General features: G+C 34.4%; 1 protein-coding gene across 1 annotated transcript; it reads left to right on the top strand.

Annotated features, from left to right (window-relative positions):
- The first annotated feature begins 591 nt into the window (after positions 1 to 591).
- LOC141707670 (uncharacterized) lies at positions 592 to 10,122 on the top strand. Its single transcript, XM_074510972.1, has 5 exons — positions 592 to 1,423; positions 1,542 to 2,281; positions 2,366 to 2,455; positions 8,850 to 9,584; positions 9,696 to 10,122. Exons 1-5 carry the CDS (start codon positions 1,324 to 1,326, stop codon positions 9,780 to 9,782), a joined length of 1,752 nt encoding a protein of 583 aa, XP_074367073.1. The 5' UTR covers positions 592 to 1,323; the 3' UTR covers positions 9,783 to 10,122.
- Positions 10,123 to 13,965: the final 3,843 nt, after the last annotated feature.

Here is a 13,965-nt window from a genome sequence, read left to right as displayed (position 1 = left end):
CTATACATGGTGTGACCACTTTTTTTGTTTCGGCAACTGAACTGCGAAAATTTTAAACTTCAGGTACGTACAGTGCATTTTGGCCAATAAGTAATAAAATATTAAAATTAATTTATATAGAATTATAACTTTATTATGAGAATTTTAATTTGAATGTGTATAATCTTTAATTAATCTTAAATATTATAAAATTATGTATCTTAATAAATAATAATAACATAAATGCTTATTTTTGTTGAAATTTGAACATAGACCTTGTTTGTCGTTTTATAAATATAAATAACAATATAAATACTTGTTGTCTGCGGGATTCAAACTTGTGAACTGTGTTTTTTTTAATATTTGGATTTAATGATCTTGATCATTTGATAAAAATGATTGGAATGATATTTAAATCAACCAAAACGACATGTGTATCAAATTATATATAGTTACGATTATTATTGTTTAGCATGAAAGTATAGATTTCCTTGATTTTAATCCAATTAAATAATAATATTATCCAAAACTAATTTTGAACTATACTTAAACTATAATTATAATTTAATTAATATATTATAATAAAAAATTAAAGAGGGGGGCAAAGGCGCATTGTTCTTGTTGGGTTGTGTAAATGGTATCAGACACACACTCTCTGAAAACCTAACACAAAACAAATTCATCCCACATTTTACCCTAATTTCGCGATTTCTCGTAGCCCCCATTCTCCAACACAATTACATACATCTATACATACACATTTACACACACCCTTCTATCGCATCAAAGCCCCAATCCTTTCTTTTCCCCAGGATCTCTCCGAGAGGTACAATTACTTGGCCTTTTTTTCAATTTTATTTATGTGTTTTTCGAACCCTAGGTTGTAATCTAGGGTTTGTATTGCTCCACATTGATTCTGTTTAATCTTCTTAGTATTGGGTTGAATGTGATTTTTATGTGATTTGTTGTCTTGGGCCTGATTCATATTTTGGGTGATTTTCGGGGTGTTTTCGGTGTGTTGGTTTGTTTTTTTTGATATTCGAGTGGAATATGGACGTATGTTGGAGATTGGATTGAGATTAGGGGTATAGGGTGTGAAAGTTTCAATTTTTATTTAGTTTGGGTAGTTAAGTTGTTGGAGTATTAGTGAGTGCATTGGTGGAGATAGGGTTGTTTTGCGTCTTACGTGTGTCGAGGGATTGTTTAGAGGGAAGACATTGGGATTAGGTTGTGGGGTTGGTTTGATTTGGGGTGGTGTTGGATATTTTATTGAGGACAATTGGTGGGGGTAAACAGCAAGGTCAGTGGAGATTTGATCTTGTGGCCTGATCATGTTTGGTACTGATGGAAAGAATTGAACCTGCGTTAGTTCCTGAATGGTTGAGATGTTCGGGAAGTGTTACTGGTGGTGGCTCTACAGCGCACCATTTTGCATCGTCATCAGGTATTGCTTTCTGACGATTTCAGCTGTTTAATGCAATCTTGTGTTTGAGTAATGTTGTTTTTCTGACTGATTTTTAGGTTCTTGACTAAACTTACGTTTGATGTGTTAACGGTTGCAGATGTTTCTTCATCCATGCTCTCCGTAAGAAACAAAGCGTTTAGAAGCATTAATGATAAGGACAGTCCACGTTCTTCATTTTTGGACCGGAGTGGTTCATCGAATTCTAGACGTAGTTCAAGCAGTAATGGCTCTTCAAAGCATCCATACAGTAGTTTTACTCGAAGTCATCGTGACAAAACGCGTGATCGAGAGAAAGAGAGACCGACAATTAAAGACCTCTGGAATCCGGACCCTTTAGCAAGCATTTTGGGCAGTAGGGTTGAGAGTACTCTGAGGCGTTCTCAGTCAATGGTGTCTAGGAAACCTGCCGAGGCATTACCTCGAAGGGTAACTGAACTCCAAAATGGTGGTGGCTCAAACCGAAGTAGTGACAATGGTGTGATGTCTGGTAGCAGTACTGTGAGAGGAGTGCAAAAGGTTGCCTTTGAAAAGGATTTTCCGTCTCTTGGAGCTGAGGAGAAACAGGTTGTGTCTGATGTTGGCAGAGTGACTAATCCTGTTTTTAGTACAGCTGTCCAGAGCTTGCCTATTGGAAGCTCAGGGTTGATTGGTGGTGAGGGTTGGACCTCTGCTCTAGTCGAGGTGCCTGCTCTAACTGGAAACAGTATCACGGGGACCATATCTTGTCAACAGAGTTCTGTTTCCAGTCCAGCATCTGGGGTCTCTAGTTCTATGGGTGGCCTTAATATGGCCGAGACCTTGTCACAGGTTCCTCTACGTGTCCGTACAAGTACTCAGGTAACTTAGCTGTTTAGGTTCCATAATATTAATTTTGAATCAGATGACGGATTAATTAAATGAATGTATCTTTCATATTTTTAGCTACCTGATAAGACCCAAAGGCTTGAGGAATTGGCTATAAAGCAATCCAGACAATTGATACCCATGAGACCTTCAACGCCTAAACCCTTGGTAAGTTTGTGTATTCTTAGATTGCTGTTACATTTGAAATTATTTGTTTGCATGTTACTATCAGTTTTTTATACATAATAGGGCCTTATGGGCGCAATTTGAGCTTAAAAATGCTAGAAAGCGCTGAACATCGCAACAAAAAGTTGCAGTTAAATTTCTTGTAGAAAACCTGCAACTCCAGTTGGGCTTGAGATGTTTGTGCTTTTTAATGTTGGACATTTTAATTTTAGGCAACACAAGTTTACTTGTGCCCCTTTAATTTTTACAAATACGAAAAAAAGAATGCATCACTGTAAAAACACATGTAAGATGTGTTTTTCAGTGTCAAAAAGGGCCATTATTTTCAGATGTGCTCTTTAGGGCTTTTTTTCCTGCAATTGTGCCAAAAAGTCCCAAAATCCTGTTATACATGACTACATGTGCACACACACACATGTACATGGATAACTCATGTTTTCATCATTATTCCTTTTACTCTGTGATCTTAAATGAGTTGCACTACTTTAATTACAAATTAAATGCTTCATCGGAACTCTTTCAACTTTTGGTTGATGGTAATGGAAGTGATAATAAAAGGGATTTTAATTTTTGTAGATATTAAATAATTGTTTTTTTTTGTACATATTCAGTATTGAGTAGTTTAGGTGTTTATTTTTAAAACCCCCAACTTTTTCTAGGCTGTAGTTCCTTAGTGTTTTTATTAAATTGTGTTCTCTAAATAAGTAATGTAATGCTCACATATTAAACTTTAAGACTCGATTGAATTTAAAGTGTGTTAATCGGACTCTTCATTTTACATTTGATTACCCGTGTCGGACACTTAACTCTTGGACATGGACACTTATTTTAGGCTAAAAACATGTGTACTTTTCAAAATTTGGTCGAGTCTGATGCTTGGACACGTATCCATCTCGGACACTTCAACATCTCGGACACTTCAAGCCGAGTCCGAGTAACAAATAATTTAAATTGTTGAATTAAGTCTTTTAATTCGAGGATTAAGCCTCATTCTCCATTCTGCCAACGGTTAAAAAATCTTTGTGGTAGTGGTTCCTGTGAAGGATAAACGAACTTTTATCATCATATTGTTTTAGTATCGTTAATCTTTCTTTCTCATTCTTTTCCTGCATCACTATTTAGTAGTTATCATATTTAATATGCCCAAAATTTAGTATCCGATACAATGGATAGTAGTGCTTAAATATTTACGTATTTTCAGTCATCACCAATATGGGTTTTCTATTATTTTAAGACTTTTAGTATATATGTAATTTGAGAGGAATTTTATATTTTTTCTTGGAACTTTTATAATACTAAAAAATACCCTAATAAGAAGATCGTTATGATGATATGTGCGAGAAAATGTCGTGCTTGTGATTGTGAGTATCATTATCAATTCTCTGTCAATCTGGATGATTATATTATTAGTTCTTATCTAATTGGTTTGAAGTTAACATTTATTTGGACTGTTATGTACCTATCTTGGGGTAGAGCTTAAACACTTTGCCTAAGTTCTGGGAATTATTATAGTGATGATTTACATTTTTGCTGTTTTAGGCATAGTTGCAATATATATACCTGGGCTCATCTTTAAGGTATTGTCCTTTCCTGATAGATGGTGGCTGACTAAGACCTCAGTCATTTACCATCTATTTCATTACAATGGAGAACGATGCAGCACACTGTCCTGCATAAGAAAGTTAAAAACTTGCTGTGGCCAGGCAAAAAGATCCTATTGCAGTATAGACTCAACACCTATCCACATATTTATTTGATCACCTAGTAAATTGAAAAAGGAAGTAATGCTGGTTGGTGTCTTCATCCCAGTTATGTTTGCTTCATATAACATGATTAGATGAACAAATAAGGTCGAGTCAAAGTAACTATATTCTCCCTTACGTTTGGCTTTGCACAATTGCAGTTGCATGGACAAATAGACATTTTTTTGGCAAACAGTTGTTTTATGTCAGGAAGGCAGCAGTAGTATAGTAATAGTAGTATGTCATTGTCAATCTAAGAGTCTTATTAGTATTAAACAGAGATGGTAGTATCAGGTCATTAAGGGTAGTATGGTAATTTCCGAGACTGAGTTAGTTACATTTGCATACCAGTATAAATAGAGTTGTAAGATTACTTTTCAGGTTATGTTGAATATGAAAAATGGCTTTGCCACCAAAACTCTTTTTCTCTCTATAACTGATTCTTACTCTCTTTCTAGGGTTTCTAAACCCATTCTATCTCTAATATCTCCAAAACTCTGTCTTCTCATTTCTTTGCTAAATCTCTCTGTTTCCTATCTGATTTCTCTCTGATCTTCTCTCTAATCTCTGTTTCTATCTGTTATCTACTTAATTCTGCAATCACAAATCAGAAATTACCAAAAATAGACATAAAACTCACAAAACTAGGTCAGGAACTCATCAATTCCTGACATTTTATGTGTTTTATGTAGGCAGGGATGAGGGGAACGTCACCTTTACCCCTGCACTAAACATATGTTTGCTAACAACTGTAATAAAGTATTATGAATTGATAATAATTTTATCAAGTTTTCATAACTTTGATGAGGTGTTTTCCTGTCGATTTTAGACTGTGGGGATAGGTGTTTTCCTGTCGATTTTTCGTTGACTTTTAATCAAAATAGAGCCTACGGCTTTTACTAACAGTCGATTGGGAACCCTAATTTGAAGTCTGAGAGTAGTGAGAGCATGAGGAGAGTAGAATGATTGAAGCGACCTAATCATTCCGGGCGTTTGCCGCTGATCTGAATTGGTTTTGGACTTTGGTGACGTTTGTGTGTATTGTATGTATACATATGACATGGGTTTGGTATGATATGGGCTTGGGTTAATTGACTGTTGAAAAGAAAGAAACAGATTAGGTCTGTTGGTTTAGTTGACATGCTACTTAATTTATTTTTTTACCTTCTTTAACTGTAATTGTTCATTAATTTACTTATTAATTATTATTTATACTACAATTTGTTAAGTGCTGCAAATGTGCTAGTTTGTTAAATATTTTATGTAGGTGGACAGTAGCCAGCTAGCATCAAATTCACTGACCATTATTTTTTCATCTTTTAATTATTAAGACTGCATTTGGCTATTAAGAATATTAAAATTATTTATTTGACTGCATCTATTATACTTATTATAGGGCAACATGGGTTTTCAAGCAATTTAATAAATTACATATTTACCCTCTATTACATTAATAATGAAAAATATATGTTTTCCATGAGAATTGAACCAGGACCACCCTCTATTACATTAATAATGAAAAATATATATTTTTCATGAGAATTGAACCCATGACCTTAGCATTAGAAAAGAACTATGTTCACATCTCCAACCACCACACTAGATACATTAATGATACTTTTTAAGAAACTCATTACCTACATCCACAAAAAAACTCATTACCTTCATTTAATTTAATATCTTCTCCGGATAAATAGATATCTATCTATCTATTATACATGTTATAGATATTCATATCTCCAACCACTACACCAAAGAAATTTATAATATTTTTTTAAGAATCATTCACTACGTCCACAAAATACTCATTAATTTCATTGAATTTAATACTATTTCAAGATTTAATAAATATAAAAGTATCAGTAAATTCTTCCCCACTAATAATAAAAAAATTATAACTACTTAGCCAATATATTGTATTTAATATAAGCCATAATATTTTTTATCAGTTATAAAAATACTAATATACACTCTACTAATTTAAAACTTAACTTTTCGATCAATTATAAAAGGATTAATGCACTCCCTCTATAAATATAATTATGAAACCATATAAAACTTTCATGTGATATCAACTTTAATGTTTAAACCAGATAAAACGATACTACATTGTAAACAATACATAAATAATGATAATCGAATATTGGAATTTAGGGGAGACGAAACTGATTGTACTTAAAAATCCAGATTCTAATAATAATTAATTAATTTTATTTATTAATTTTTAAAATTTTATGTTAATATAAGTAATTTTTAATGTAAAACTATATGAAATATGCATATATATATATGATCACCTATAGAGTTTTAGGGAAAAAATATACATTATAATATATATAATATATGATATTACTTATATATGAGTTGAATAATATATTCTTAAATCATTTTTTTACCAATGTACCGATATCATCACCTCTAGCGACATATCCCTAATATCATCATCACTGTCAAACCGTCTGACACACAACACTACAAAATTTATCACGAAACCAAACCGAAAACACTAAAAATCTTTAATAAGACCGCATCAACACTACCAAAATGACAAAAATAACTAAAATCTGAACCCGAATAAACAAAATCTGAAATACAAATTACCACAATTTTTGAGATCTAAAATTTTGATTTTAGAGGTATTGTTTATGGTGTTGTCGATGGTAGAGGGTATGAAAATAACAATTATTGGGGTTTTATAAACTCATATCTATTGTGGCAGTATGAAAAATGAAATAAATGAGTTCACGGAGGTGTGGTTGGGAATGAAGATGAAATTCAGAGACAAATTTGTTCGTAAGTAATTGCTGGAATGCTGGATTGATGGTCGATTTAAAGATACGAAGGAATGACCGAGGAAAGTGTATATATATAATATACATATGTGTATATGTATCAAGAACGATAATGACAATGATGATGTACAAACAGAGGATATGTAATGATAACATCACTTTTATCAAAAATTGTGTAAAATATGGAGGGTGCATAAGTACGAAGGTGAAGTGTATATTAGATTTAAATGTTATTATTATGCTTAAATATATTTACAAAAAATAAGAATATGTGATTAGTTCTTAACTCTAATTTGAGCACTTATATACACATCCACACAGGTTAGTCTACTTAAGGATATGTTTAGAAACTTTGTATTATTTTGTCTTTCTACGTTACACTTTTTTAATTATGTATAAAATTCCTAAGAAATTCTTAAATTAGAGTATAATATTATGATTACACATGAAAAATATATAAGAAGCTCACCTTAGTATCACTTTTTAAAAAAATATATATTTATCCATATAGATCACATTAATAACGTATAATATTTCAAAAATAATGACATATAATATTTCAAAAATTACGAGTTCCTAATTTCAAAAATCAAAACTGTCAAATTATACGATTTAAATGGAACCCGTGCTTTGCACGGGTTATCATGCTAGTTGTTAATAAAAATGCAACTCCTAGATCATATATGTATATACATTGTTTGTAATATTTAAATTATATATAAAATATTTTTTTTAATATTTTAATATTTGCCGTATCCCCTCGCACCCGAATCCCCATATTTTTAAATTTGCCGAATTTCCGTATCCCCGCACCGCGCACCCGCACTGCCGTACCCGCAACCTTGCTTCCTAGTTAATTAGGAATAGATTTAAATATATTTCGTTAAGAATAATATTATATATAGTAGGTAAGAATTGATTGATTATAGAATTAAGAATTGTTTCTCTCTTGTTATGGGTTGCAATCCTAACAAACTTATCTTCTGAGGTTGAGAAATCCTAGGGTAGTGATTCTTCTTCGGTTGAATCATCTTAGGCGTGGGATTTCGGCGGTTAATCCACATTTATCTATCCATTTACTTTTTTTAACCCTTGTCCCACATCAGTTCATCTCTAGCTTGGATGCTTTTTAAGTATCCTATTATCTTACTATTAACAAATAGCCAAGCAGGTACTGCACTCCTGTACATGGACACAACCCACAGCATGTACTGACAGTCTGGCACCCACTTAGTGGTAACATATCACTGTATTGACAGAAAACACGTGAACTTGATCAATATAGATAGCGCCTATTTATAAAATTGATACTGTTCCTAATTGGTAGAGCTTTAGGCAAATAGTGGTCTGTTATCTAATGAGGGCTCTCAGAGCAAGTCATCCCGGTTTAGTCGAATTACAACTTGGTAAAATGTATTATCTGCTAACAAATTTCAAAGTAGGACTAGAGGACATATCACTACAATCATAAGCATATGCATGTTAGGCGTTAGCATAATTGAGGTCAGCAGGGTCCTCTCTCTTTTTCATAAAGAAAACGAGTAAAGCATGTGCTGATTTTATTTTAAACTGAAATTTTGCCATATATTGAGCATTGCATGTTCAATGTCCTCAAGCTATGGCTACTATCATTGTAGAGGGTATATCAATATTCAGTGACCTAGTTTCTGGACTTCATAAAGCTGGTTGGTACTTTTGTGAATTGTAACGATTTATTGCTGAGATGTACAAATGAAAATGTGATTGTAGTAATTCAGAATAAATATTTTTATATTATCGGCTACAGGCAAACAGATATTTATTCTAAAAAACCATCTGACTTTACCTCTTATGTCAATTCAGGTTGTTAATTCTTCTGATAAATTAAAGCAGCAGCCAAAGACAACAGTCAGGACCAATGAGACAATTGTTGCTGCGAAGATTGGTCAACAACAGGCCTTTCAGTCACTGTCTAATCATTCTCTTCGTGCTGGACAAAGCAAATCTGATGTTCCAAAGACGTCTCATGGTGGGAAGTTTCTTGTTCTCAAACCTGTGTGGGAGAATGGCCTTGCTTCCACTGCAAGGGATGGCAGTACTATTGCCAGAGTATCAAATAGCCAAGTTCTAGTTGCACCTGTGGCTCCAGCTCCTCCGTTGCTCAACCCAAATCATGCAACCATTGAACGCAAGACAACTAACTTAAATCTGAAGTCCATTGCAGAGAAGAGAGCTTCTGTGGCACAAGCCCGAAGCAGGAATGATTTCTTTAATCTCATGAGAAAAAAGAACTCTTTGAATGCATCTGGTGTCACTCCAGATTCAGGTCCTGCTATTCAGAACTCGGGAGTAATTAAAGAGGCTAACAATTCCCCTGAAAGTCCCCGTGTTACTGAGAATGGCAACAAGATAACTAGTAATGGAGATAGTCTTGAGGGTCACGTGTTTATGAACAATGTAGAGAAGGGCTCATGTCTTGATGAAGCAGTTTATCCAGACGAAGAAGAGGCTGCTTTTCTTCGTTCTCTTGGCTGGGAAGAAAGCAGCGGAGAGGATGAAGGCCTGACAGAAGAGGAGATTAATGCTTTTTATCAGGAGGTAGTTTATAATCAAGCATTCCACTTAACCTATTTAGTTAATAGCAGTTCTCTTTCAGTTCTTTATGACCTTTATTTTTACTTCATTATTTTTCTTTCTGGTGTCGTGCAGTACATGAAATTGATGCCATCCTTGAAAATCTGCCGAGGTGTACAGCTAAAAACTGCAGTGTTGTCTGAATCTTATGGGTCCAAGTGAATGCTAGTTCATGACTTCCTCAATTAAGACCTCATGGTGAGTGATGTTACAGATCAGATACTTGGATGCATGCAATTGGAATTAGGAGAATAAATTCTTGGCACTCTAGACGGAATGGCTCTATTTAATATGTCTCGGAAGTCTAGGTTTAGGTAATGAGCTATTTTGGTACACAGAAAATGATGATGCACTGAGATGTTGCATCTTTTGGTATATGTTTTGTCCTTTGTCCTTATTTCTTTGGAGGTCGTTTAAAGGGTACAAAAGAGAAAACATCTGATATTTTGGAAATTTTTATGAAAGAAATGAAAGTTGGTGAATTGTTTCTGCCTTTACGTTACTTTAAAGTTCTGTCGGTATTTTTTTTTGTTTTCTTCCTTGCATGCATGAAGCGAAATTTTAATTGAAGAAGAGAAGTTTTGGCATGTAGCTACTTGTTGAAATATGTGATTGCAGGTGCCGGTTCCCAATATACTGCTAGATTTACAATGTGCAAGTACGTAATATGGAAATTGATTTAAATTTTGGATTCTCATTCTAATCAATTGAGATTTCTGGCAACGTAGGAACAAAAGCTGTGAACGGTAATAATGAGTTTACCAGTTAGACATGGGGAACCTAATTTTCAGTTGAAGAAACTTATCTTTTAAAAAATTTTCTCATAGCATTCCCACTTTGCCTGAGCTGAAATCATATGATTGTGCGTTCTGTTTCCCGTTCTCTTTTGTTTTGGTGGCATTGATCTCCACTCAACACAGCTTTGGAACCTGTTTGCTAAAATAGATTTGGACCAAAATAATAAGGTAAAACTTTAAACATTTTGAATTTTATTTTTTTAATTTTCTAACCGACTTGGTTACTTAAAAAACTGAAATAGTGTATTTAATTTGAGTTTCTACTTTCGAAAATATTTTGCTGGTCAAAGCAGCATTAGGTAACATCACAACTATTATTATTATTATTATTAATATTAATATTAATATTATTATATTATTATTATTATTATATTATTATTATTATTATTATTATTATTATTATTATTATTATTATTATATTTTGTGAATAATTGTTTTTACAAATTACTTTTTAGATATTTAGATTGAAGTACAATTAATATAAATGTGCTGATAAAATTAATCTAAAAAAGTGCTGCTAATTTTGTTTTACTTCCGTTCTGACTTTTGTAATATATTTACAAACTACGTGTCTACGTTTTCACAAAAAAAACAAAAAATCTCCCTACAAATTTTGTCGGCACAGAGCTTTCTCGGATCTCTCAGAGCAACTGAGGTAGTTGAGACTGAGGAGTGAGGATAGCTTGACTAGCCATAGCTTCACTGCTTGACGAGTTAATCTTTAGGCAAAATAAAAGGCGTTGAATCATTCACAGACTACGTTATGATCACATCAGGGAATTTTCGATGGTGTCTTTAAAATCTGCATCTCTCTATTTTTGAACTTGATATCAATGGTATCTTTATATTTGAAGAATCTGTTGGGAAAAAAACAATAGTACGAGGATGTGAATTAACACAATGAGGCAGTTATATAACGAATAACAAGAACAAGACAAATCACCGATAACAAAAACAAGTTACGAAGGTTGAAAACATAAAATAATCAGAAACTGCTAAATAATACAAGACAAGAAAGAAATCTTATCGTAATGAAGTTTTTACAGCTGAGTCACCAATCCCTCGAGAGGAAGAGGTTGTTCTTGAAGAGTTTATTGCCCCCACTTACTGTGTTCAGAGTCCGCAATAACCCTCTCAGGATAAAACAACAACAGAACACCGAGCTCACAGCAGCGCGATGCTCAACGGCGATCAGACCTCAGTCGTCCGGAAAACCTATATATGTATGTATGTATATTTTTCAGAGAGAGAGAAGGGAGATGAGGAGGCTGCTAGGGTTTTCCAGATGTCTATCCCTCTTTTCATCAAAAACGTTTTTCTTCTTTTTAATCCCAAAAGAAAACGTAACTGATCAGTTTTAATTAACATAAATATTTTACTTAAACCATATTTCAATATGAATATTTTTTAGAATGTAACAGTTAGACATACCCAATTTACCAAGCCCAAACCCATAAATTCTAGGCCCATTAACAAATTCTAACACATAATATTTATATTAAAATATTATATTAAGTCACTATTTATTTAATTAAAACAATAGTAAAATCCCTCGCCCAGGCCGCCTCGCGTACGCGAGACACCGATACATTCGCTCAAATCGCCCTTCGACCCGACTCCACCCGAGTCGAGTCGTGTCATGTCATGGCGAGGCGAGGCGGCGGCGGCGCGTGTGTGTATGTGCGCGAGGCCCACACAACACCCATGCATACCCACATGCCTTAGTAGTTGTGCACTACACTTGCATGTTATACAATATAAAGCCACCAACTCTCTTTTACTATATTAATGTGGTACTTAAGTTCTTATAACTTAATCAACCACAAACTCATTTCAAGCTAGCCATTACAATTCCATTTATTTGTTGATTCCACTAAGAAAATGTCTTAGATCCAAACATGAAAGTTTGAGTCCTCTTAGAAAGGAACAAACTTCCAACTATAAGTCATTGTTAAAAAAACCCAGCAAGAATTCATGGCCATGAATTTATATTCATGCCCATGAATCTCTGCTGTATCCCAGAAAAAAATCATGGCCATGAATTTATATTCATGCCCATGAATCTCTGCTGTAACTCAAGTTGGTTCAATTTTCTAACAATCCCCCACAAATCCATACAGAAATACATATCTGATTTTATCATGACTTGTTTTTCAGAGTCGGTACCCTTCCGGGTTTGAACCCTCCTAAGTCCTCTACTTCGATGGCTACCAGATATAGATGGAATATTTCACCTTGAATCTTTATCCGTGTATTGTAACCACACTCCATAGACGACGACAAGTCAAAGGCTATGGTCAGATCTACGGCTTTGAGACGTTATGGTCGTGTCTCTATCCTGTTCTTCGAATGCTTCGAGGAATAACCCTTTCCTCTAATTGCGACCTCACAATAACATTCGCTTAGCTGGGCATCTCCAAAGATGTACTGCTACATCTCGTCTTACGACTTGACCCCATTCAGAGTTCTAAAAACTCTTGCTATACGAGCAGTTTCAGTACCTTTTGAGGTTTCCAGGGGATAGACTCAGATACATAAGTATCAATCTATAAATAGTAAAGGTACTACCGATTTATCCTTACAACTTGTTATTACCACATTGAATACACTTCGAGGGATCTCCTCTCAGGTGTATTGGGTTCCCGCTGTAGATGAACCATGATGGGTTATCAGTCCCATCCCCAACCTCGACTTAAGGACCACAACATGCTCAAGCCCCTTAGTCAAATGATCAGCTATATTATCATGAGTTCCTATGAACTCTATAACAATAATCCTATCAAACACAAAACCCCTTATAGTCTTAAGTCTAACTTGGATTTGTCTTTTTGTTTTAGCATTATAGTTAACACTTCTGACTTTGTCGATAGTTGTACGGCTATCACAATGAACGGAAATGGCAGGAAGCGGCTTGCTTACTACAGGTAACATACTTATGAGTCCATATAACCATTCAGCCTCCGTCCCTGTGGCATCAAGTGCACACAAATCAGCCTCAAGAGTAGACCGAGTAATCAAAGTCTGTCTAGAAGACTTCCAGGACACTGCTCCACCCGCAAGGGTAAACACATATCCAGTCACTCCATTGGAACCAGATTTCTTAGCTATCCAACTTGCATCACTGTACCCCTCGAGTACCCTCGGAAATCTCCGATAATGCAAGCCAAGAGAAATTGTTCCCTTGAGATATCTAAGAACTCTATCCAGTGCCTCCCAATGAGTCTTGTTCGGACAGCTTGTATATCTAGCTAACTTAGACACAGAATAAGAAATATCTGGTCTAGTCACATTAGCAAGATATTGTAAACTCCCAATAATCTGAGAATACCTTAACTGAGACACAGGAACACCTGAACTATTCTTGATTAGGCCAACTTTAGGATCAAATGGAGTACTAGCGATTCTACAATTTGAATAACCATACTTCTCAAATACAGATTTCTCTATATAATGAGACTGTGACAAAGTTATTCCATCAGTTGACTGAGTCAACTTGATCCCAAGAATCACACTAGCTTCACCCATATCCTTCATCTCAAAGTGCCTTT

The sequence above is a fragment of the Apium graveolens genome, chromosome 2, assembly GCF_009905375.1.
Source record: "Apium graveolens cultivar Ventura chromosome 2, ASM990537v1, whole genome shotgun sequence".
NCBI lineage: Eukaryota > Viridiplantae > Streptophyta > Magnoliopsida > Apiales > Apiaceae > Apium > Apium graveolens.
The sequence above is the reverse complement of the archived record's forward strand: the minus strand, read 5'-3'. Positions and strand labels throughout refer to the sequence as shown.

Bases quoted from the DNA above. Each gene is read 5' to 3' on its own strand.
- LOC141707670 (XM_074510972.1), top strand. From the start codon at position 1,324: ATGGAAAGAATTGAACCTGCGTTAGTTCCTGAATGGTTGAGATGTTCG. The intron at 2,456-8,849 runs GTAAGTTTGTGT...ATGTCAATTCAG, and splicing joins CTTCAACGCCTAAACCCTTG to GTTGTTAATTCTTCTGATAA. The intron at 9,585-9,695 runs GTAGTTTATAAT...GGTGTCGTGCAG, and splicing joins TTAATGCTTTTTATCAGGAG to TACATGAAATTGATGCCATC.